This window comes from Chelonia mydas, chromosome 6 (genome assembly GCF_015237465.2).
Source record: "Chelonia mydas isolate rCheMyd1 chromosome 6, rCheMyd1.pri.v2, whole genome shotgun sequence".
Classification (NCBI taxonomy): Eukaryota; Metazoa; Chordata; order Testudines; family Cheloniidae; genus Chelonia; species Chelonia mydas.
The window spans coordinates 90,643,478-90,668,538 of record NC_051246.2 but is presented as its reverse complement, the minus strand read 5'-3'; the positions used below and the strand labels follow the sequence as shown (position 1 = coordinate 90,668,538).

General features: G+C 50.5%; 1 protein-coding gene across 2 annotated transcripts in view; it reads left to right on the top strand.

Annotated features, from left to right (window-relative positions):
- The window catches only part of LTBP2 (latent transforming growth factor beta binding protein 2), a 132,382-nt gene that overhangs the window by 4,718 nt on the left and 102,603 nt on the right, over positions 1–25,061 (top strand). For both annotated transcript variants that reach the window (XM_037900677.2, XM_027827546.3), the window contains exons 2-3: positions 7,759–7,829; positions 22,923–23,166. In XM_037900677.2, coding sequence (XP_037756605.1) covers positions 7,759–7,829; positions 22,923–23,166 — 315 coding nt within the window. The remainder of the gene's footprint in view (positions 1–7,758; positions 7,830–22,922; positions 23,167–25,061) is intronic.

Genomic DNA, 25,061 nt, shown 5'->3' with positions numbered 1-25,061 from the left:
CACGTTGATTTTAAAATGTTTGTACATCTTTTGATGTAGTCCTTGGGCTTTTGCCAGGTTCCCACCCTGGGCCTTGGTGTCCCAGAGTCGGGAGCCTCTGAGCCATTGAAATGTCTCAGATGCACCCAAGGTGTAAATATGCCACAGAGCTGGGTGTATTGCGAGCAAAAGCTGGCCAGCTCCTGACTCAAGGCTGATGTGTTACAGTGTAGCTGGGTGCATTTCCATTGCACAAGCTGCTGAGAGTGTCGGCATCCGATGAAGTGAGCTGTAGTTCACGAAAGCTTATGCTCAAATAAATTGGTTAGTCTCTAAGGTGCCACAAGTACTCCTTTTCTTTTTGCGAATACAGACTAACACGGCTGTTACTCTGAAACGGCTCTAAAACTGCGGAGCCTGTGCTCCCTACTCTCTCGGCTCCCCCCTCCCAACAGCCAGCTGGCTCCTGAGATCAGACCTAATCACACAGCTCCTATTATTAGTGCCCGCGAGGTGCTCAGTGCTTTCCAAATGGAGAACAGCATCTTCATGAGCCTCCCCCGGGGCTGTTGTACTGTGAGCCCCTCCTTCCCCCCACTCCTGGCAGCGGGAGCGGTAGGTCAGTGGAGATTGGTTAGGACATGAAGAGTGGAAGTTAGCAATCCTGGCATACATGCATGCACAGGCATGAGACTGACACACTGCATGTATCCCTCAACAGTGCTTGGATACTCCTGCCCTGACACATGTTGCTCCTGCCTCCCCTATCAACACCATAGGACTCGCCCTGTACCATGCTTTGGTTGATGCAGTTTATGCCCATCTCTTCCCTGTCACCCCTACCATGGCTCCCTCCTCCTCTAGCAAAAGTGACATAGAAAAGATAGGAACAGAGACATGAAGGTTTGCAGGGCAAAGCTTTCAGAAGTTGGGAAACACCCCAGTTAGGCTTACACGGGCAGCCTTAACTCTGCCCCTAACACGCCTGCCTCATTCCAATACGATCTTCAGTCACATAGTCATGTGCCTTTTTCGGAATAATACAATACCACTTCATACAGTGCCCCTACAATCTTAGGGCACTTTCAATATACAAGAAACTGCTGCTTAATCTTTTTTGTTCACACTGATGTCTTTGTTCTTTATTCTACAGAATCTGTTTATTCAGAGAGCGTATATGGTGTGTTCTCTCTCCAGCATGTGTTCCTTAATAATGTAGTCCGAAGGCTACTCAGGAGCTGAGGCAGTTAATGATGCTAACTCAGATGCATATTTTCAGAGGCTTGTCTATGCCAGCAGCTTTTCACTTTCACTCTGTGTTGTGTAAGAAGGGTTTACGGTGAACTTCTCATATAAAGTTGGATGAAATTCTCTGGCCTGTGCTATACAGGAGGTCAAACCCTGATGATTTAATGGTCCCTTCTGGCTTTAAATCTATGAATGACTTTAATGGAGCCTGTGTATTAGTAATACATTGCGCAGTGCCCTGTACTACAGGATGATGCCTAGAAGGTTGTAAAAAATGTATACTATTGTAATATTTGGGAAAGCATGTGATCACATAAGGAAGCTATGCACACCATTAACGTGTGCAACTCCATGATCTTATTGCTGCTTCTCTTGTCCTCCTTCCCCCTAGTGTTTGTTACACTTGCTTGAATCTGGTGTCCAATAAGACTACAGACTCTTCAAGGCTTGTGTTGTCTTAAGTGTGTGTGGAGCACACGGTGCAGTGGGGCCCTGATCCTGACTGAGGCCGCTATGTGCTCCTGCAGTACTAATAATTAATAAGGAGGGCTGTATTGTAATAAGCCAAGGGGGCAGAGTTAAGGTTGCACATTCAGCCGTGGCTGTGGCATTTCCTGATGTCGGGGTCAGAGGGGGCTTTGCTATGCAGACTGTGCATTCTTGAAGGTTTGTTTTCACTGTGGACACGTAGGAAGTTACCCGCTAACTTTGGAGATGAGGCTGTGACAGGAACTCCAGAGAAACAAGACAAGGCTTCTGTCTTTCTGTCTCCCAGCACTTGTGGACCAGGGAAATGGCATCTGGAGGAAAGACAATGACTAAAGCCCTGAGCCTGGAAAGAGAACCACATGGGTGGACCTCTGCCCCTGCACAGAGCCCTAGAGATCTCTTGGCAAGATCAGGGCAGGAATGGCTCTGTCAAAAAAGGGAACCCTCTTCCCCCTTGTTGCCCCAGATGCTGCTTGTTTCTTAGAGCACCTGGCAACCCTACTGAGTGAGGAAGGGGCAGCTTCTCTTGTGCTCAGTTTGAGTGCAATTTGGGGCTGCTATCTCCAGACTGTGTTTGGAGATAGCAGTGTTTGGAGATCACAGAGCATATCTAGCATCTCAGGTGAGAGCTGTACCCTAACAAACTCTTCCCCATTCCCCGCAGCCCTGCAGGTACATAAGTATCGCAGCTCTGTGTTACTGGTGGGGAAATGGAGATTGAAATGAGGTGACTTAGCAAAGACCCCCTTGACACTCAGTGGCAGAGCCAGGATTAGAGCATGGGCCCTCCTGAGGCCCAACCCCATGCGCATTTCTGCCATTCGCACAAGCACCTGCTGTGGCTGACCTGATAGGGCTTGGGCAGGGAGACCTGCTTGTGGAAGTGTCTTTTTTACTCTGGGCCTTTTGGGCTGTGTTGAGCTTGGTACCACCTGGTGGTGATACTGGGAACTGCTGGGCATTCCTGCCACAGAATGGCCAGGCTGTGTACCTGCCGTCTGAGTTATATTATCCGTGCGCCTCTCACCCCCGCTAGACCTGCATGCAACAGAATGGGCACCAGTCACTGCCTTTCTCCAGGGCTTGATTCCCTCCCTGCTGCTTAGTGCAGAGGGTGGGACTCCGGGTCTCTGCTTAATATTCTGCACGCAGCTGGAAATGCCATTCTAGTTTGCTTCCCTTCAGCAGGGCACAGGGAGCATGGATTACATGTGGCCAACCCACTGTGCCCATGCTGCCATAGTGGGCCTTACATACATGGTGACTGGCAGCACAGGGGACAGTGGCATGGGGTAGTCTTCCAACAGGGCTCGTGGGTTCAAAGGCAGGTGGCGCAGGGCAGCCCCCAGAAAGGCACTGTGCCTAGGCTATAGGGTTCAGAGGGCTAGTGACACAGAGCTAGTCCCCATCCAGGATCTGGGGATTGGCTGATGCGTGGTGGCCTGGGCTGGCCCCATGGCTGGGCATTCTTGTCTGTGCTCTCAGGTTTCTGGGTGGGAAGCACTGGGCAGCCCCGGCAGGACACCATATTTGAGATTGCAGGGTGGGTGGGTGCCTGTCATGCAGGCTGTGTGTTTAGCTGTGGCTGGTGTTATTCACAGAGCACTGGGGGCTCAGTGCTGCACAGAGCCCAGCATGGACCCATGTCACTCCATGCAGCCACTTCTGACCTGCTGCCTTTGCCTCAGTTCAGAGGCCCCATCACCTGCGTAGCGGTTGACTTTTCACACATACAGAACTCCTCGTTGTGGGGCAGCCCCAGAGCGACCTGGCCTAGAGCGTTGCCCCCACAGCACCGAGTTGTGAGCTGCGGGTGAAGGAACCCCAGCTCCTGCTCCATGTGAATGCCCTTGGCTGGAGAATGCCAGAGGAGAAGGCACCAACCAGAGGGCTCCTCTCTGAGTTGCGTGGTTGCTGGGAGGCATTGGCCATGGTCGCGCAGCGAGCTGCGCGCACCTGGGGGCTGCTATTCTGCCAAGCTGCAGGAAGCCAGTCACTCCCTGGAGCACCATCCCTCTGAGCTGTAAACACGCCGTGCTCCTTAAACCTGCAGGGGTTTATTTGGAATTCTTCATAAGACAACAAAAACCACACGGCGTTCAAGCCATGAAAATGTCAAGTAAATGCTTTAAATGTAACCAGATGCTCCCAGGGCTGCTTCCTGCTCAGTGAAAAACCAAGACCACTTTGCCCAGCTCTGTAGCCCCCAGCCATCCTCTCCCCCAGTCTCCCAAGGCTCCAGCACACCTGGCTGTCCATTAACACCGTCTCATCAGGAGGTGAGAGAAAAGTTCGCTCCATTGCCCACCCGTGGCCCCAGCAGTGCGGCCCATGCAGTCTGGGATAAGAATAACCCTTAGCACCTCGCTAGCATTTTACTGCTTCCAAGAGCTTCACAAATATTTGGCTAATCAACCCTCCCCACTCTAGAGTGGCACTGGGGCCTGGCGAGTTTGGCACCACTTTGGGAGTTGAGATTTTCCTAGCTCTGTTACTGACTCACTGTGTGATCTTGGCAAGTCCCTTTCCCAGCCTCAGTTTCCCCATACGCAATGTAGTGCTTATGATACTGACCTGCCTCTCGGGGTTTAGAGGATATGAGATCGTGTCTAGAAAGTGCTAAGGATTAGGATTGCCTATGAGCCTGGAGGACACAGCAAGGCTGTGACAGTGAGTCTGTCACTACAGGCAGCACCAGGTGCAGTATAGAGGAGCCTTGGGGCAGGCACTGAGAAGATCAGCAGCAACAGGACAAGCCCAGAGGGACTGGGCCGGGGGGAATGACACAAAGCACCTAGTGATCATCACCCTTTTGCATGCACTGCTTCACATGTGCTCCTCAGACGTGATTCTGCTGCCAAGATAACCATGACTCCTAGTGAGTCAGCCCTGGCCTTTCACTCCTTTCTGTGCTTGTTCTTTGTGCTTCTGCTTCATCCCCACAGCCGCTGGCTGCTCCTGCAGGCCTGGCAGCAGCAGCCTTCCAACAGAGAGTCAGACCAGCCCCCAGGGTGCTGGGGTGCAGCTGTCCCCCTGATAGCTCACAAGAACCAGGCATGTTGATGCGGTGCCCTCAGAGAGTGGGAGGGCCTGCTAGGTACTGGGCCACCTGCTCTATTCCAGTCTCGCACTCTGCACCCCAGAACGTCTTGCCCACCCTATGGTCTGGGAAGAGATCTACTCTCACCAGCAGACACTGAGAGGCGTTCTCTCTGTGTGTGCGTGTGTGTGTGAGCAAGCGAGCGAGATCTAGACAAAGATTCCGGACTTCATTCCATGAGGAATTGTTGGCTTGATCTGAGGCCAAAGCAGCTTCTCTGAGGGCGGCGCCTGCTCCTGCCTGCAGAAACCACCTTCTGATTGTGCCAGTAATTTGAGGCAAGAACAGGAAATGTTTATGCTCCTTCACAAACCTGCTGAATGTGATTTGCAAAGTGCATCTAGGCCACCTCAGGGAGGAGGGGGAAGCTGTGGTGATGTCCCACCTCACAAAGCAAGCGGAGTTGGGTCTGGTCAATAATGGAATGGGAGTCCTGCAACAATATAATGATTGGATGTTTTTAGACATCTAAAGATAGGGTCCAGCTAGGGTTGCCAGGTGTCCGGTTTTCGACTGGAACGCCCAGTCGAAAAGGGACCCTGGCGGCTCCGGTCAGCACTGCTGACCGAGCTGTTAAAACTCCGGTTGGCAGGGCTGGCAGGCTCCCTGCCTGGCCCCGCATGGTTCCCTGGAAGCGGCGACATGTCCCTCGGCTCCTAGGCGGAGGTACGGCCAGGGTTGTTCCGTGCGCTGCCCATGCCCTGAGTGCTGACTCCACAGCTCCCATTGGCTGGGAACCATGGCCAATGGGAGCTGCAGGGGTGGCGCCTGCGGGTGCAGGCAGTGCGGAGCCACCTGGCCATGCCTCCACCTAGGAGCTGAGGGACATGTCACCACTTCTTGGGAGCCCCCCGAGGTAAGTGCCGTCCGGAGCTTGCACCCCTCACCTCTTCCCGCACCCCAACCCCCTGCTCCAGTCCTGAGGCTCCTCCCACACCCAAACTCCCTTCCTGAAGCCTGCACCCTGCATCTCCTCCTGAGCCCCCTCCTGCATCCCAAACCCCCCATCCCTGGCCCACCCCAGAGCTTGCACCCTTGCCCCAGCCCAGAGCCCACTCCTGCACCCTGAACCCCTCATTTCTGGCCCCACCCCAGAGCCTGCACCTCAAGCCGGGGCCCTCACCCCTTCCTGCACCCTAACTCCCTGCCCCAGCCCAGTGAAAATGAGCGAGTGAGTGAGGGTGAGGGAGAGCGAGCGACAGAAGGAGGAGGTATGGAGTGAGTGGGGGTGGGGCCTCAGAGAAGGGGTGGGGCTCAGGAGGAGAAGGGGCAAGGGTATTCGGTTTTGTGCGGTTAGAAAGTTCGCAACCCTAGGTGAAGCCTAAGCAGACTAGATATGGGCTTGATGCAGGATTTCCTTCTATGGCCTGTGTTATGCAGGAAGTTAGCTAAGATGACATAATCGATCTTGCTTGCCTTAAAATCTATGAATATTAATAAGAGCTTGATCCTGAAGGATCGGTAAGTGCTTTACAACAAGTTACTCAGCTACAGAAATCACGCTTTCTGCCTCTACTCGCACACAGTGAAATGCAGCCCGTCCTGTGGTGAGCTATGTAGAAACAACACTCCACAACAGTTTGAAGCAGGAAATGAAGAATAGTACCGTATCCATTTGAAGCGGCATGGGAGATTTATGGGAGCAAAATATAATTATCAATGCTGGATTAGACCCAATCCTAGAAAACCATGCTGTGAGATCTTTAATGGCCCCTGATTGTCGGGACCTCAAGTTACTCATAAGAACAGACATACTGGGTCAGACCAAAGGTCCATGTAGCCCAGTATCCTGTCTTCCAACAGCGGCCAGTGCCAGAGGGAATGAACAGAACAGGTAATCATCAAGTGATCCATCCCCTGTCACCCATTCCCAGCTTCTGGCAAATAGAGGCTAGGGACACCATCCCTGTCCATCCTGGCTAATAGCCATTGATGGACCTATCCTCCAGGAATTTATCTAGTTCTTTTTTGAACCCTGTTATAGTTTTGGACTTCACAACATCCTCTGGCAAGAAGTTCCACAGGTTGACTGTGCGTTGTGTGAAAAAATACTTTGTTTTAAACCTGTTGCCTATTAATTTCACAAACCCCTAGTTTGTGTGTTATGAGAAGGAGTAAATAACACTTCCTTATTTACTTTCTCCACACCAGTCATGATTTTATAGACCTCTGTCATATCCTCCCTTAGTCGTCTCTTTTCCAAGCTGAAAAGTCTCAGTCTTATTAATGTTTCCTCATATGGCAGCCGTTCCATACGCCTAATCATGTTTGTTGCCCTTTTCTGAACCTTTTCCAAGTCCAATATGTCTTTGTTGAGATGGAGCGACTACATCTGCAGGCAGTATTCAGGATGGGGGCGTACCATGGATTTATATAGAGGCAATATGATATTTTCTGTCTTATTCTCTATCCCTTTCTTAATGATTCCCACCATTTTGTTCGCTTTTTTGTCTGCTGCTGCACACTGAGCGGATGTTTTCAGAAAACTATTCACAATGACTCCAAGATCTCTTTCTTGAGTGGTCACAGCTAATTTAGACCCCATCATTTTACATGTATAGCTGGGGTTATGTTTTCCAATGTGCATTACTTTGCATTTACCAACATACTCATGAGCAAAATGGCACCTCTGGCAGGACAGCACCTCCTAGCAACCATGCTAGGGCATTGAGGTTAGTACTGATTCAGGAGGGAGAGCACCCCCTACTGAGTCACCTTCACCACTCCCCGTAGCACCTGGATGTTCCTTCCTAGGGGGTTTCCCCTCCAAGCATTTAACAAGCCCAGCCTGGGTTGGCTTGAGAGCTCAGGCTGCAGTGGTCTGGGTGCAAGGAAAGCTCAGATGTTGTAGGAAGTGGTTCTGTTGGTGTCTCCGGAGGTGCTGGCTATGGGGAGACCTCGCCGCCTCTCTTTTCCTAATCCTGCTGTTTGTGACTGCTTAGGCCGAACGTCTGCGGGGGACAGTGCTGCTCCGGGTGGACAACTGCTCCTGGCACAAACCGATGCATCAAACGTGAGTACGAAAGAACCATCGATTAGAGATGTCAGTCATGGCACTTAATGCATCGCTGGCAGGCACTCAGCTGTCCCAGTGATGGGTGTGGCAGGAGGGCCAGAGGATGCCCTTTCCCAGTCCTTTGGCCCTGAAGCCCCCTTAGTCGTTACACTGATGTCTTTGAATTTCTCTACTGTTTGGTTGAGACATAAACAAGGAGAGAATTCCCTTCTCTGCCTGACTCACCCCACCCCCTGTTATGGGCATGGTTTGCTTCCCACGGCAGAGAGAATGGAGCGCCCACTGCGGGTGCTGTTACATATATAGTTCCCAGAGCTGGGCCGCATGTCCCCTGTTGGTGCTGCAGCACTTCTGGCCAGGTCAGCAGTCCATGCTCACATCGACTGCGTCAGAGACCAGCCCCCTTACCCTTGTTAATTTGTTATTAATCAGGATCGGGGCCCCACTAGGCTGGGTACTGCACATACACATTCAGAGACATGGGTCTGTTTCTAAGAGCTGATAAATTTGAAACAAGACCCAAGTGATTGTGATAAATTGCAGGAGGGAGAGTGGTGAGGGAGGGTAGTGGAGATACGGTCACATGGCAGCTGCTGCCCCCCAGATTGATGGTTCCAAATGATCTGAACTTTTTTTTACAAAAGCAACTAACTAGGTTGGCGAAGGGGCTGCCCTGGGAGGGGCTGGGGTGTGGAAGCCTGCTCTAAGGGGGTGTGCACACTAGGGAGACAACAGAAAATGGCTTGAACGCTCAATCAATCCCTGACCAGCTCATTACTGGGGAGCTGCTCTCCCAAGGAGGCTGTGTCCCTTCATTCTTTCCCAAAGTAGGAATTACTGGAGCTGTGTGAGCACAAACACCTTCACCCCTATCCCTCAGTTCTGATACAGCACCCAGGGGGCCCTCTGTGTGGGGAACCCTCTTCCACTCCCTGGCTGTTAATTCAGAACTCCTCTCTTGCCTGTAAATGCAGGGCCCTCTGGGCTGGGGCCTCCTGCAGGGCAGCTCTGCTCGACACAGTCATAGGACTAAAACAGAGTGCAGTGATTTACAGGGAAATAATCCCATGGAGGGGGCTCTGGTGACGTCATTAACCACATGAGCTGGAACCCCTGTGATGCAATTAATTACATTGTAAATCAGGGCAGCTCACTGGCTGCTGGTGAGTTTTCTTAACCTGTGGATCCAGCACGGCTTGCAAGTTTCCAAACACATAAATCCTCTAAAACCGCAGAATGAATGAAGAGCGGGGTTTATCCTGCAAAGGCCTCAGCTCCAGCATTCGCTGCGGCCATGCTTCGTGGACCACCCGCAGAAATCTGCCTGTTCCCCTCTGACCTGTTGCCCAAATAATCCCAGAGAGACTCTGTGCAGAGAACATTTGTAAATCCAAGCAGCAGTCTCTCTCCTTTCCATGCCTGTCTTCAGTGGGCCTGACTTCTGGAGTTGGCCACCTGGGAATTCTGCTTCACCCGTCTGTGATGCTGTAGTGGAGCTGGGTCTGCATCTGGGGTTTATAAAGTGCAGTAGATTGCAGCTGCTCTTCTTGTGAGCCCTGTAAATCAAACCTCTGTCACAAGCAAATAAGAAGAGCAATAGTAAGAGGAAGGAAAGTCTGGAGGAGACTGGGCTCCTGAGCAATAAGCAGCATTACAGGGAAGCGGAGGAGTGGCTAGTTGTCCTTGTCTCCCCTGCCCAGGCATTCAGGGTCAGCATTGTGTCCACAAACTTGTCTGGTCTCCTCATAGCCCTGTTTAAACACAACAGGACAGCCTGGTGCACACAAGCCATGAGTGACCACTGTAGGCCCACACTGGCCAAGATCTGTAGGGAGAGAGATGAGTGAAATGTGTTATATGGGACTGACATGAAGGGTAATGGCAAAGGACTGAGGAAGCGTAGGCAAAATATCCGGAAGATACTGCCTGATGGTGAAATGGGTCAGGCTGAGGAACCGTCTCCCAGGGGAAGGGATGGGAGCCCTGTTTAACAGTAGACTGACTGAGAGGACAAGACAGCTAGATGAAGAACCTAGATCTTATCCTTCTCTGGATTCTGTGACTTAATATGGAGAGGCAGCCCATGGAGACTGTAGGTCCCAAACCCAGAAATGTGGCCTGCCTTGAAGAGCTCTCTGTTGTGCACATCTCTTGGACTGGAGGCTGATGACTGCCCCCAGAAGGGAAGGGGGAGTACCTAGCCGTTATGATAGGTCTCAAAGTGCTTTACAAATGAGGTCAATATCTGACCTGAGCTGGGAATAGAACCTGAGTTCCAGTCCAGTGCTCTGTCCACAAGGAACCACTGTCAGCAGTGGTCTGGTGACTGGCCTTTGGTTTCTGGCTGGGCTAGGAGGATGCCACGGCTTGAGTCACTCTACAGGCCAACTCTTCCCAAGCCTTTCAGAGCAAGGCTTCCTCTGAACCGGTGAGAGCTCAGCCAGGACCTCGGTTGTTGCTTTGGTTGTCCTCTTTAACGTCTGCAGGCGGCTATGTCCTAACCCTGGGGCTTTTGCAATAAGGAGCCTCAAGTTTTCTATTCCCATCTCCTGCCCCAGCAATTCTTGCTTAACCTTATTCTTGCTTGAAAGGAGGCTGGACACACAGCCCCAAATAGGGTTGCTCCAGGCTCCTTACCCCTTTCAGGATCTTGCAAACCCACTTGGATTTAGCGTGTTTCCTTCAGCCCATTCAGGGTCTGATCCTTTCCCCAGCTCAAAGATGGAATAAGTGCCCTGTCCTTGGGGGAACTCCCTGGAAGTCAGGGATGGGCCAGAATCCTCCTCCTACCCACACTCCATCTCTAGCTCTCTCTCTCTGCCTGTGTTTCTTTCTTCTGTTTGTCTGTGCCTCTCCTCCCTAAACCACTGAGGTCAAGCCCTAGTGTCCCTCTGGGGCTCCTCACCTGCAGAGTGTCACACATGTGAGTGCTTTGCCCCCTTCTGGCTCATTTGCACGTTAGGTTGATCTGTGCTAATTAAATTTAGCTCTTGGCATCGTCTTGCTGCTGTTTCGCTGCTAATGAAACATGCAGATTGGAAACAATTTTCTGAACTGCAGCTGACAGATCCTTAAATCAAAGAAAATTGAGATCAGGCCTGTCGAAAGCGGAGAGGCCTGCAGATGCCCCCCACTGGCACTGCAGTACCATGCCCTCTGTTATTCTCACTGCCACACTGTGCCTCCCACGTCCTCAGCACCCTCTGATGTCCTTGATTCCTGGCTGAGAATCTCCCCTGCTCTTGCCCAGCAGGCGAAGGGGGTGAGGGATTGGCGCACTGTGGCTGGGAGACTGGTTAGAACTGTGGGTAACTGTCATTAATTTTCCCACCTGTTCCTGCTGAAGTCACTGCTCGCAAAAACTGTTTGTGCCAAATCTGGACCTGATCCCCCCCTGCATCTCCTTTTAGATGAGCCTGACGGGAAGACACATGTCCATACGGGGACATCACAGCCACACCCTGGGCAACCATTTCTGATGGGGGATGCAAAAGGTGAGGGTGGGGGGAGCCTCCTCACTAGAGACATTTTCAATAGGGGCAAAGGGAACTTGCTTAAATGTGCAGTGAGATGGTTCCTCCATCCATGCTGGGGCCCAGCATCCCTCTCAGGTGACAACTCCCTTTCGGTGAGAGTGAATCTTGGGCCTGGCTGAAGTGAAGAGAGGAGACTGACCCAGCCTTCCACAAGCTCTGCTCTTGTCTGAGCTGCCCCTGGGATCTCTTTCCAAGGGACATTTGCCCTCTGAACACTGATGTATCAAGTGCTCCCCCTCTTTCAATCTCTTGCTGGGCTGGACCTGAGCTGTTTCCATGGCAAAGTACATTCTTGGCCCCTGGGTGGTGATGCTGGAGGGGATCTGGTGCTTGCCATGCACATGGGAGCCACTTGTCATGAAACATTCTTGTTCTGCTGCTGGACACTAGTCCCCACTGCGAGAATGGGGCCCTGGAAAGGAATAGGGTTTGATTTTGTCTTACTCTGGGTGGGCTCCCCACTAGTGCCACAGAGCCTGGGGGGAAGGGCAGGGTGCTGTGTGGGCAGTGGTAGGAGCTGTAACAAAGTGGGGATTGGGCAGAGGTGGGAGCTAGTTTGAGGCCTGTGGAACGTGCAGGTGGGAGGTGAGGTGGAGGAGATCAGGAACTCCTCAGCACAGCCAACAGTATTACTAACATGCCCATCCCTGAATATCCAGGCCCCCTGTTTCCAGCTCCTTTGTTCCTGCCTGGTTCCAGTTCTAGTGACCCCCTCCGCGTAGTTCAGAGTGAAAGTATCTGCTGCTGCCAGAGCGGGGTGTGCAGGGCACAAAATGATGTGTGGGTTGCAATGGAGCCTGAGTCCAGGAGCTGTCTGTGCCCTTGCTGCATGAGGCTGTTGTAGCTGGTGGGTCTGAAGCCAGTGTGCACCAGAGTTCCCAGAAAACCTCCCCTCTGGGTTGGCACCGTCTGACTCCACGTTCCAAAGCCACCTCCAGCTAAGCCGAGTTCTCTTTCCATTGTAAACACATGTACGTTCCTTTCTTTAGCATAAAAATGCAGGACTCTTGAGTTCTTTCCTGTTCGGGGTTGAGTTTCCCTGGGCCAGCGGTGCTCCTGGCCTCTGAAATCTCTCCTCCTTCCTCTCCTGGTGAAGTGCGATTCTTCCTCTCCTCGTCTTTTTATAGCCCTCTTGCTGTGCTGTCACTTCCCAGCTCGGAGTTCCCATCGTGCTGGCTGATTAAAGCCTTCCGCTCGTGAAGTGTTCCTGCTGCTGCACCGAATGTGCCAGGACTTGTGATGGAGACGGAGACGGCGTCTGCTCTGCAAAAGCCATTTGCAGGAGTCAGAGCAAGGGCCTGGGAGAGTAGGTGCCACAGCTGTGCCTGAATCTTCCTGATTGGAAGGAACTGGAGATGGGGGCTGTACTAGGCAGCTCTGGGGCATGCGGGGGGAGCTGGGAAGGAATCTGTGCTGCTTGGCATGTCTGTGTAGCTGTTTAGATTTATGGATGAGCAGGTTAATGTATCTGTTTTAGAACATTTCAGGCTCCCAGAAGCATTTGAGTAGCAGTTAGAATTCATGAATGTGCCAGCAGCAAACAGACCAGAGGAGCTTAAACATCATCGCTGGCCCCAAGAGGTTTCAGACAAGACAGCCCAGTAACCCGCATTAAGTGCTGCCTGTGGGGCTTTCCCCCTCCGTCCCAGGCACCCCCTCCCCACCTGTTCTGTCCATCTGGCTGTAAGAGTGCATCTCAGCGCACCTGCCCCAATGTTTTTATCCTGGTCTCCAGTGGGGTCCACTCTACTGCAGGTCAGGGTCCAGAGGCGGTTAGAACAAACTCGGGCATCAGGGGAAACCTTTGTGGATAAAAGTTCAGCCTATGAAATCTGCCCAGAGTATCCCAGAGCCCCATCGACTTCACCTAGGTAACAGGACCTGCCCAGGTCGACAGTGAGAGAATGAGGCCCCACTTTGTTCACTGCAGGATCTTGTGATTGTTAATGTAATTATTCCAGAGAAGCCAAATAATTTCTGTTCTGGAACAAGGGGCCAAAGGCTGACTCACCTCCCTTCCCCACCCCACCAGCAGCCAAACAGTAGAGAGCATGTTGGGCTGCCAGACGGTGTCTGTAAACAAAGTGCGGGGCCAGCATCTTTCTCTCATTAGGGACTTTTCTGTGAGCAGCACAAATGCTATCTGGGAGCTGGGCTCCTGCCCATGTGGGCTGCCTGTGACTGCTCAAGTGCCTGACCATTGTCGGCAAAGATTAATTATAAGGACACTTTTCAGAGTAACAGCCATGTTAGTCTGTATTCGCAAAAAGAAAAGGAGTACTTGTGGCACCTTAGAGACTAACCAATTTATTTGAGCATAAGCTTTCGTGAGCTACAGCTCACTTCATCGGATGCATACTGTGGAAAGTGTAGAAGACCTTTTTATACACACAAAGCATGAAAAAATACCTCCCCCCACCCCACTCTCCTGCTGGTAATAGCTTATCTAAAGTGATCACTCTCCTTACAATGTGTATGATAATCAAGTTGTGCCATTTCCAGCACAAATCCAGGTTTTCTCCCCCCCCCGCCCTCAAACCTTCCTGGACACTACAGTGCTAATAAACAATGGTCACATAAACACCACCCTATACCGGAAACCTACTGACCGCTATTCCTACCTACACGCCTCCAGCTTTCACCCTGACCACACCACATGATCCATTGTCTACAGCCAAGCTCTGCGATACAACCGCATTTGCTCCAACCCCTCAGATAGAGACAAACACCTACAAGATCTCTATCAAGCATTCTTACAACTACAGTACCCCCTGCGGAAGTGAAGAAACAGATTGATAGAGCCAGAAGAGTTCCCAGAAGTCACCTACTACAGGACAGGCCTAACAAAGAAAATAACAGAACGTCACTAGCCGTCACCTTCAGCCCCCAACTAAAACCCCTCCAACGCATTATTAAGGATCTACAACCTATCCTGAAGGATGACCCAACACTCTCACAAATCTTGGGAGACAGGCCAGTCCTTGCCTACAGACAGCCCCCCAACCTGAAGCAAATACTCACCAGCAACCACATACCACACAACAGAACCACTAACCCAGGAACCTATCCTTGCAACAAAGCCCGTTGCCAACTGTGCCCACATATCTATTCAGGGGACACCATCACAGGGCCTAATAACATCAGCCACACTATCAGAGGCTCATTCACCTGCACATCTACCAATGTGATATGTGCCAGCAATGCCCCTCTGCCACGTACATTGGTCAAACTGGACAGTCTCTACGTAAAAGAATAAATGGACACAAATCAGATGTCAAGAATTATAACATTCATAAACCAGTCGGAGAACACTTCAATCTCTCTGGTCACGCGATTACAGACATGAAAGTTGTGATATTACAACAAAAAAACTTCAAATCCAGACTCCAGCGAGAAACTGTTGAATTGGAATTCATTTGCAAATTAGATACAATTAACTTAGGCTTGAATAGAGACTGGGAGTGGTTAAGTCATTATGCAAGGTAACCTATTTCCCCTTGTTTTTTCCTAACCCCCACCCCCCCAGACGTTCTTGTTAAACCCTGGATTTGTGCTGGAAATGGCCCACCTTGATTATCATACACATTGTAAGGAGAGTGGTCACTTTAGATAAGCTATTACCAGCAGGAGAGTGGGGTGGGGGGAGGTATTTTTTCATGCTTTGTGTGTATAAAAAGATCTTCTACACTTTCCATAGTATGCATCCGATGAAGTGAGCTGTAGCTCACGAAAGCTTATGCTCAAATAAATTGGTTAGTCTCTAAGGTGCCACAAGTACTCCTTTTCTTTATAAGGACACTGTTAACATGGGGAGGCCTGACAGGGGATGGTAAATCTCAGGCAGGCCTTAGAGCAAAACCTTTCTCTCCTTGAAGCTAAGCTAATGGTTCTGCTGTGTAAACATTGCTTGGTCCCCAGCAGCCTCCCTCCCCAATGCTGTTCTGCTGGAGTTTGGGTTGCTGGGGACACTCAGGCTGATATTTTTAAAGCTGCCTAGGGGACCCTGGCATCCTGTTCCCATTCATTTCCCAGCTATAATGTGTTTTTGTTTAATTTTTGATCTCCTGATCTCGTACATGGAGCAAATCGGGGGCTCTATCCAGATGGAAATGCAACCAGAGGCAATGTGTCTGTGGGAAAGGAGGGGGGAGGAGCTTCTGTATATGTCTAAAAGCCATAGGTTGGGTCTCAGCATTGGGACAGGAGAGAGAGTATGGCCAGAATGTTGCCCCTGTTCTTTGAGGATCTAATGCCTGTAACATACCAAGCACAGGTGTCAGAATAGCAGCCGTGTTAGTCTGGATCCACAAAAAGAAAAGGAGGACTTGTGGCACCTTAGAGACTAACACATTTATTTGAGCATAAGCTTTTGTGAGCTACAGCTCACTTCATCGGATGCATTCAGTGGAAAATACAGTGGGGAGATTTTATATACACAGAGAACATGAAACAATGGGTGTTACCATACACACTGTAACGAGAATGATCAGGTAAGGTGAGCTATTACCAGCAGGAGAGCGGGGGAGGGGGGGAACCTTTTGTAGTGATAATCAAGGTGGGCAATTTCCAGCAGTTGACAAGAACGTCTGAGGAACGGTGGGGGGGCGGGGGGGGGGGGGAAGAGGGGGAATAAGCATGGGGAAATAGTTTTACTTTGTGTAATGACCCATCCACTTCCAGTCTTTATTCAAGCCTAAATTAATTGTATCCAGTTTGCAAATTAATTCCAATTCAGCAGTCTCTCCTTGGAGTCTGTTTTTGAAGTTTTTTTGTTGAAGAATTGACGCTTTTAGGTCTGTAATCGAGTGACCAGAGAGATTGAAGTGTTCTCCGACTGGTTTTTGAATGTTATAATTCTTGACGTCTGATTTATGTCCATTTATTCTTTTACGTAGAGACTGTCCAGTTTGACCAATGTACATGGCAGAGGGGCATTGCTGGCACATGATGGCATATATTACATTGGTAGATGTGCAGGTGAACGAGCCTCTGATAGTGTGGCTGATGTGATTAGGCCCTATGATGGTGTCCCCTGAATAGATATGTGGACACAGTTGGCAACGGGCTTTGTTGCAAGGTTCCTTTTCTTTATACCGAGCACAGTGATTTTCTCCCTTCTCCAGCTCACAGTTTTCCAGGGATTTTTGTTCTTCATTATCTGTGTATACGACTGAATCCAGATCTTGAGCAAAATTCTCTGGCCATGTGGCTTTTTCCAGTCTTGGGGGTTGAAATACAATGGGGAAAAAATGAAATTTCCTGAGACTCAAAGGCTGGGAAGATGCAGAAACATACAAGTATCTAATTCTGGGACACCTGGACACTTCCTGCTAAACTGAGAATTGGGGATGGGGGTGAGCGAGTTTTAAGTTATGGGACGAAGTTTGCAACCACTTGGAATGTTCCTTAGTTCCTACCCAGACAGATCAGCAAACCAAGCTATATGCAGAGCATCCTAAGCTACGGGACTCTTAAGGGCTTTGTCCTCAGTGAAGTGCAGCAAGGGAATGAAGATGAGGGATAGTTCTTTGTACAATGCTCAATCCCAGCACCCACTCTGACTCCTTCCTCCTTGCCCTAACTCCTCATGGCCCCACTCCTCTCCACTCATTCCTAGCTGAGCAATCCTTTTGCCATCCCCGACAATTGTTTGACATCAACAATTTTGACATCCCCAATTGTTACGCTGTCCCACAACCACCTCGTCACAGCCTCTCCATCGTGTAGCTGTGGAACTCTCCCAAGAATTGCCCTCTGCCCCCCCACCAGCCCCCAGAACAGCTTTGGGAATTGGGCTACTTGCCCAAAGTAGGGGAGAGGGTGTTCAGCAAATGTAGACGTAGAAGTGAGGGAGGCAGTTTGATAGGAGGACAGAAAAAAAGTGGGATTGTCTGCCTTGTCTCCACCTTAAGGAACAAGTCCTTGCCATTCCCTGGGGTGACAGCACTAGCTGGTCAGGTACAGGGTGGGTGACGGGGACTCCCTTCTGAACTTAGCCTTTTACATTTCTAAAACACACTTTTAATTTGAGCCTCCAGGGCTTAATAAACAACTATAGGTTGCAATGTTGTGAGGCTGGGCTTAGGGTTGAGGCACTTGGGCTGAGTCTCAGAGGATCTGGGATTGGTTCTGGTTCTTCCACAGACTCCCTGTGTGAACTGGGGCAAGTGATTTAATCTCTGTGTGCCTCAGTTTTCCCTTTGTAAAATGGAGACATGCAAGGGGCAGGGGGAGAAAGTACTTTTGGCTACTCAGACTGGTGTGCTCTTTGGGGCAGGGACTCTCTCTCACTAGGGGTATTTCTTCACTGCAGATTTAGCCTGGGCTCTGATTCATTTCTTGCGCTTCTGCCCCATCCCATCCCGGCACACATGCTTCTGTCCCAAGGTTAGTGGTGCTTTGAACCCGGGACAGCTAGCATGGCTGGGAGTGTGGCAGGTGCCACATTCACTCATGCTGGTAACCTGCCCACTGTGCCATGAGGACTCAGGCTAAATTACTCAAGTGCTGATAGTCCTCCAGTGCCTTCCCACAATTTCCCTTGTGGGCCTAGAAGTTCTCCCACAGTTCATTGGAAAAGAATCATAGAGCAGCTCATCTTATTCCAGCGCAAAGAACCATGGGATATGCCCCCAAAAGCCCTAGTGACACACATGGTTAAGTGCAGCCCCAGCAACTCAAGCAGGGCTTTGGAGTGTGGCTGCTCGCACTAGGGCAGGGGTTCTCAAACTGGGGGTGAGGACCCCTCGGAGGTCACGAGGTTATTACATGGGGGGGGTCGTGAGCTGTCAACCTCCACCCCAAACCCCGCTTTGCCTTCAGCATTTATAATGGTGTTAAATATATAAAAAAGTGTTCTTAATTCATAAGGGGGTCGCACTCAGAGGCTTGCTGTGTAAAAAGGGTCACCAGTAAAAAAGTTTGAGAGACACTGCACTAGGGTGACCAGAGAGCAAGGGTGAAAAATCGGGGTGGTGGAATAGGCTCCTGTATAAGACAAAGCCTTGAATATCAGGACCGTTCCTATAAAATCAGGACGCCTGGTCACCCTAGCTTGCACCCAGCTTAGGCTAACATGGATGCTCAGATCTTGGTGCTGATCACCCAAGTTACCTCTGCAATGAAGAGTTATCATATGTGTTTTGTACAGCTTCTGGCACAGTGGGGCCCTGATCTCAATTGGGAACCTGTAGGTGCTAGAACGGGGTGGGCAAACCTTTTGGCCCGAGGGCCACATCTGGGTATGGAAATTGTATGGCGGGTCATGAATGCTCATGAAATTGGCGGTTGGAGTGCGGGAGGTCTCCAGCTAGGGGTGCAGGCTGAGGTAGGGCTGGGGATGAGGGGTTGGGGGTGCAGGAGGGTGCTCTGGGCTGGGACCGAGGGGTTTGGAGGGCAGGAGGGGGGGATCAGGGCTGGGGCAGGGGGTTGGGGTGCAGGAGAGGGCCGGGGGGCAGGGTCCGGGTGGCACTTACCTCAAGCAGCTCCCAGGAACAGTGGCATATCCCCCCTCTGGCTCCTACCCCGAGGCGCGGCCAGGTGGCTCTGCGTGCTGCCCTGTCCGCAGGTGCCGCCCCTGCAGCTCCCATTGACTGTGGTTCCTGGCCAATGGGAGCTGCTGGGGTGGCGCTTAGGGCGCGGGCAGCGTGCAGAACCCCCTTGCTATCCCTATGCATAGGAGCCAGAGGGGGGGCATGCCGCTGTTTCTGGGAGCTGCGTGGAGTGGGGCAAGCCCCTGATCCCACTCCCCAGCTGGAGCGCTGGAGCGGGGCAAGCCCCAGACCCCGCGTCTCGGTGGGAGCTCAAGAGCCAGATTAAAACGCCTGGAGGGCCAGATGCAGCCCCCGGGCCGTAGTTTGCCCACCCCTGTGCTAGCCCTACGATTATTTTGATTATGTTGCAGTGTTGTCAACTCTCATGATTTTATTGTGAGTCATGCAATATGTGTTGTTTTTCCTTAAAGCCCCAACTCCTGGAGACAAGTGATTACTGGAAAATCTCAGTTTTCATTTTAAAAGAGTACGTTTCTAGCCCTAATGGTGCAGAGAAAAGCTTGAAACGTGACCTGGGTGTAACTTAAGAGCTGGAAGGCAAATAAAAAGAATCCAATATTCATAATTTTTTTGAGAAGCTTGTGATTTTTCAGGGCCTGACTCATGATTTTTAAATTCTGAGGGTTGGCAATGCTGCTGCTGTCAGGTGATCAGCCCTCTGTTGCGCATCTGGAGTGGGTGAAAAACAGTTTTCAGAGGGCTTTTAAGTTCTTTTCTAAGCCTGCTGGGACAGCTTGGCAGGGGATAGATCCAAAGGCTGGAATATGTCAGCTATGGCAGTTTCCCTAGTGCCTGAAGAGAGAACGGGTCTGACCCCACTCCCCTCCTTCACTTGCTTTATCTCAGCAGCTCAGGGATTCCTAGAATGGCTAAAAGAAAAGGAGGACTTGTGGCACCTTAGAGACTAACAAATTTATTTGAGCATAAGCTTTCGTGAGCTACAGCTCACTTCATTTGATTCATTCATCCGATGAAGTGAGCTGTAGCTCACGAAAGCTTATGCTCAAATAAATTTGTTAGTCTCTATGGTGCCACAAGTCCTCCTTTTCTTTTTACGGATACAGACGAACACAGCTGCTACCCTGAAACCTAGAATGGCTAGTCTCTGATGGCTGGGCTCCTGATAAAGTACCAGAGTTTAAAGCTGACGTGAATATACTATATGTGGTGTAATTGTAGCTGTGTCCATCCCAGGATATTAGAGGACAAGATGGGTGAGGTAACATCTTTTATTGACCCAGCTTCTGTTGGTGAGAGACACAAACTTTCAAGACACAAAGAGCTCTTCTTCAGATCTGGGAAAAGTACCCTGAGCATCACCCCTAAATACAAGGTGGAACAGATTGCTTAGCATAAGTAGTTAGCACACATTCTAAGGGACTATTCAAGGCAGAGTGGCCTGTTAACACCTCTGCAGACATAGGACAAAAAGAGAGGGTTAGTGGGTTACAGATTGTTGTAATAAGCCATAAATCCAGTGTCTCATTCAGTCCATGCACTTAACCACCCTTTTTATACTATGACTGCAGAGATATTAATGGGCCACTCTATCTTGAATGGTCCCTTAGAATGTGTGCTAACTACTTATGCTAAACAATCTGTTCCACCTTGTATTTAGCTTTGATGCTCGGAGTACTTTCCCCAGACCTAAAAAGAGCTCTGTGTGGAATGAAAGTTTGTGGCCAGGTCTGCCCTACAAAATTATGTTGACCTAAGTTACATCGGCATACAGCTGTTGCAGTTATTCCATCGCTACGCTCCTTGTGTTGGCAGTGCGCATCCTCACCAGAATTGCTTTTATCGATGCAGAATGCAGTGCACTGTGGGTAGGTATCCCACCGTGCAACTCACGACCATCCAGCACAGGGTGTTTTGGGACGTTTTTGCAATGCCTATTGGGGCCAAAACAAGTCATGCAGGGGTGACTGGGAGCATGGGGTCAACTTCCCATAATGCAGTGTTCTGCATCCCGTAATATTTCACACCTTCTTTTCAAAATCCCCGCAAACTCGCACGTCCTTCCTCTAGCTACCCTCTCTGACAGAAGCATGGAGCCTGCACAGCTCTGCACTCTTGTCATGAACTTTGCAAGCACAGGGTGCATGATCCTCTAATTCTAAATGACATCGAACCCCGGAGTGTCAGACTTCACTGACATGGCGGAATTCTTGCCTGACTGGGACCCTGGTTGTGCTCTGGGATCTGCACTGATGGCCAATTCACTTCACAGAGGGGGTGTAATTCCAGTTGTTAGCTTTAGCCTATACAACCCTAAGTGGTTTGTGTTCTGCCCATCCCTGAGACCTGCCTCTCTCCCAGTACAGTAACAGAGCGGTCAAGGTCAACTTAAGTAACCATGCCAACATGCCGATGATCTCCCTGGGAAGGGGCTGGTGGCAGGTCATTTTCAGACAGGACCCATCCCCACTGCTCTGATAGGGCTGCAGGGCCTTTCTGTTCTGGATTCTGGGGGAGGAGGTATTTGGGAGTGAGTCAAGCTGGGTGAGGAGGTGGCATGTGTGGTCAGGTTTGTAAATGTTTTCTTCGTCCATGTGCCTTTAGTGATGAACTGGCGCTTGGATACCGGTGATGAGTGTTGTATGGGAACCCGAACAGAAGGGAGGTGCATTAAAAGTCTACGTAGCTATTTGAGAACATGACTGGTATGTCAGAATGCCTTAGACACCCGTCCCTTCTGCTTGGCTCATGGAGAAACTACACAATCTAAAATAACTGTGATAGAAACGTTCACTGCACATTTCAGCCCCCACAGAAAGGGTCCATTTCGGCTCAGGTTGAGCTGCAGGTGAAGGTTGAATTGTTCTTGCATTATCCAAACAGGTTCCCCTAGACCTAAAATCCGAACCCTCCGGCGGGGCTTCTGTTGGTTGGGGCTTCCTTTCCGTTAAGGGAGATGCTTCCATTTGGTCTCCTTTAGCCACGAGCCATGTAGCTGTTGTCCAGTGGAGAATGACTAACTTGGTCCCACTGAAGTGAACTGTGATTTCCTGACTATTACTGACTGGATTATAAGCCCAATTTGGCTCCTCTTAACTTGGGAAGCATTAGGGCCTCCAGCATGTAATTAATGGCACTTTCCTCCCAGAGTCAGAGCTGAAGCTGATGTGCTGTAATTAGGAACACACACAGGCTGTGAGAATGATTTGGGCATGAAGTTAATGAACTGTAAGTCCCTGTAACTGCTGAGGAATTTGGGCATGGTGACTTCAGAATTAGCTGGCAGGGGAAGGGTAGGAATGTTCCAGAGAGGACAAGAGAGCTCAGAGGGATTGGGGAGGGGATCCATAAAATATAACCATGAAATAGAATAATAAAGCAATATCATAAAATGAAACCTAATACAACAACTCCCAAGGGATCCCAGAGCCATATTGTCCTCCGCCTCCCGCTTTCCTTCTCCAGTCCCTCCCTGTGCTATTGCAGCTCCTGTTCTCAGTTTAATTGAGACCTCCTTCTTGCAATGAGCTCTCTGTGGGGATCAGGGCACTGGATTGTAAGCTTTTTTGAGCCCATTTCTGCTCTCACTTGTACCAAAGTAATTCAGGAGTAGCCCCTTTGTGTTCAATGGAGGGATGAGTAGCAGCTCTCAGCTCTCTCTCTTGTAGATCATATTAGTGATCCATGGTAACCACAGTACTGAGACTTTCACCTCCAGGGTGCTGGTTCCAGTCTAGCCCAGAGCTGTAGCAACCCAAAAAGATGTGACCTGTGTGAAATGTCAGTCTGACCTTCCTCTTCACCCCAGTCTTAGCAGTTCACCTGCCCTTAGGAGTTGACTGAGGGAAGGGAAGGGTCTCTCCTGAAGCTGGGATTTAGCCAAAGGGTGGTGGGGAAGGGAAGCCTCCTTTAACTGTCTGTGTCAGGGGTGGGACAGGTTGCGTTATCCCACTCCTTAAACTGCAACTGTATGGAGAGGGCAACATGGGCCTGTTGCACTGGGAGCCATGTATCTCTGTTCACTCCTTTCCATGTCCCTCCAGCTGTCTGTGACCCTCCATGCCAGAACAAGGGATCCTGCAGCCGACCCCAGCTCTGCATCTGCCGCTCAGGTTTCCAGGGTGCCCAATGTGAAGAGATCGTTCCAGAACGAGCATACCATCCTCCTGGCTCTGTGGCAGCCCTCCAGCCTCCAGCAGGCTCCCTTCCGAAGAGGGCTGGCAGTGCAGAGAGAGAAGGCTCACCCAGAGGGGCCCAGACACCTATCCTGCAGCAACCACGAGCTGGGTAAGTCACCCCAGTTATCAACAGGAACCAGGTTCCCTTGACAAATGAAAATTAACCCCAGGGTTTGTGCTGTGCTGGGCCAGGCCCTGCTTCCATTCCAGGCCCCAAGCTCTCATTCCCGAGGCCCAGCCAGTGCCCTAGGGAACAGTGATTTGCTTTGCTATGCAGAAGATCTAGCTTCCTTTCCAAGTCACAAGCTCTTCCTTGGGGCGATTAGAGCTGCAGAGTACTGGTGCAGGGGCGATTGCCCTGAATCCACTCTAAAGCAGAACTAGGTTTATCTCCATCACCATCTCCTGGTTCCTGGGAACAGGTGCGACTGTGGGGAAGAGCCTGTTGTGGAGTGTTCACCCCACACTGGCCTAGGAAGGGTTAATGAGACTGAGAAGGAGCCAGATAAGCACATAGGCCACACCTGAGAGGAACTAGGTGGCCTAAGTAGCCACAGACTGAGGAAGGAGCCCAGTGAGAAGGAACAGGCGGGGCTAGTATAAAGCCAGGAAATTGGCAGCAGAAAAAGGGCTGCAATGAGGGAGCCTCCAGCCACTCTGGTTGTTAATGAGGGAGGGAAGGAAGGAAAGCCAAGGGGGGAGAGCAGAAACCTCAGGAGATTGAGGCCCTGAAGAAGGGGTTTATCCAGAAGGGTGGTGGAGTGAAAGCCTGAGAGAGGTCGAGTAGGAAAAGGCTCAGGGAAGTGGTAGCAAGGTGGGACATTGCAGACCTTGGCTGCTGATTAGAGGGTCCCTGAGCTGGAAGCTGGGCCCGGGTTCCCCTGCCAGCCACGGGGGAAGTGGCACAGTCGGAGCAGTGGATTTGCAGCCTGCCTGGGACTGTTCATCCTGTGGGACTTTGATACCCCCATAAGGGGAAAGCACAAAGTGACCTGGCCAGACGGCCAAGCCATGAAGAGAGAGCACCCTGAGTCTAGGGTGACCAGATGAAATGGAGAAAATATCGGGACACATGGGGGAAGCAAAAAAAAAAAGCGGCTGGAGTTGCCAAAGCAAAAAAATACACCGGAGTGGCCAAAGCTGCAATATCGGGACAAATGGTGTCTCGACCGTGCATCAGTCAGGACACGAGACAAAGACCTAAAAATCGGGACAGTCCCAATTTTATCGGGACATCTGGTCACCCTACCTGAGTCAGAGAGAGAGAGAGGTGGCAGGGTGCATGAGTGAGCAACAGAAGGGAGCGTCAGACTTGGAAGGAACTAATCTTCAGGGCAGCCAGGAGGAGGCGCTCTCGTGGTGAATGTATCCCAGGACAGAGCCTCCCCAAGGTTTAATAGTGTTATCCTTTGTCCAGTTCAGTAGCATCTTTACTGGTCTCAGCCAGGAAGACAGGCTGGTGGCTTTTTGTGTGTCCAAGCAACACCCCCAGGTAAGAATATTGGTTAGAGCTGTGCTATTATTATATGCAGAGAAGAGCACAGGTACTCGGGATAGTATACAAATGTACGCAGGCGTTTCCAAGGTGCCTATCATCATAGATCCTAGGAGCAAAGGGTTGGTGTAACTGTTACGCACTTATATCACACAACTGTATACAGTTCTTATATATCGTAGTGTAATATAGTAGGTGCATGGGCATCTGGTGCAGGATTATTATGCTTAGGTAACTCTGCAGCTTTTGTTTATTTGATACTGTGTCTAAGCGAGACTAACCCCCTTCTAGATTGAGTACTGTGTGGTAGGGGCTCAAGGTGGTGGTTGTTTCTTTGTTTCTTGTGTGTTAAAAGTAGCTCATTGGCTACAGCCCAGTTCCCTCTAAGCCAAGCTGTAATCTATCCCACAGCTCGTATTTTGTAAGTCCCTGTAAGTGTAGGCTTTTTCTCTTGTAAGCCTTAGGGTGGTCATACACTTCCCAGCTACTACTGGGAATATTCCAAAAAA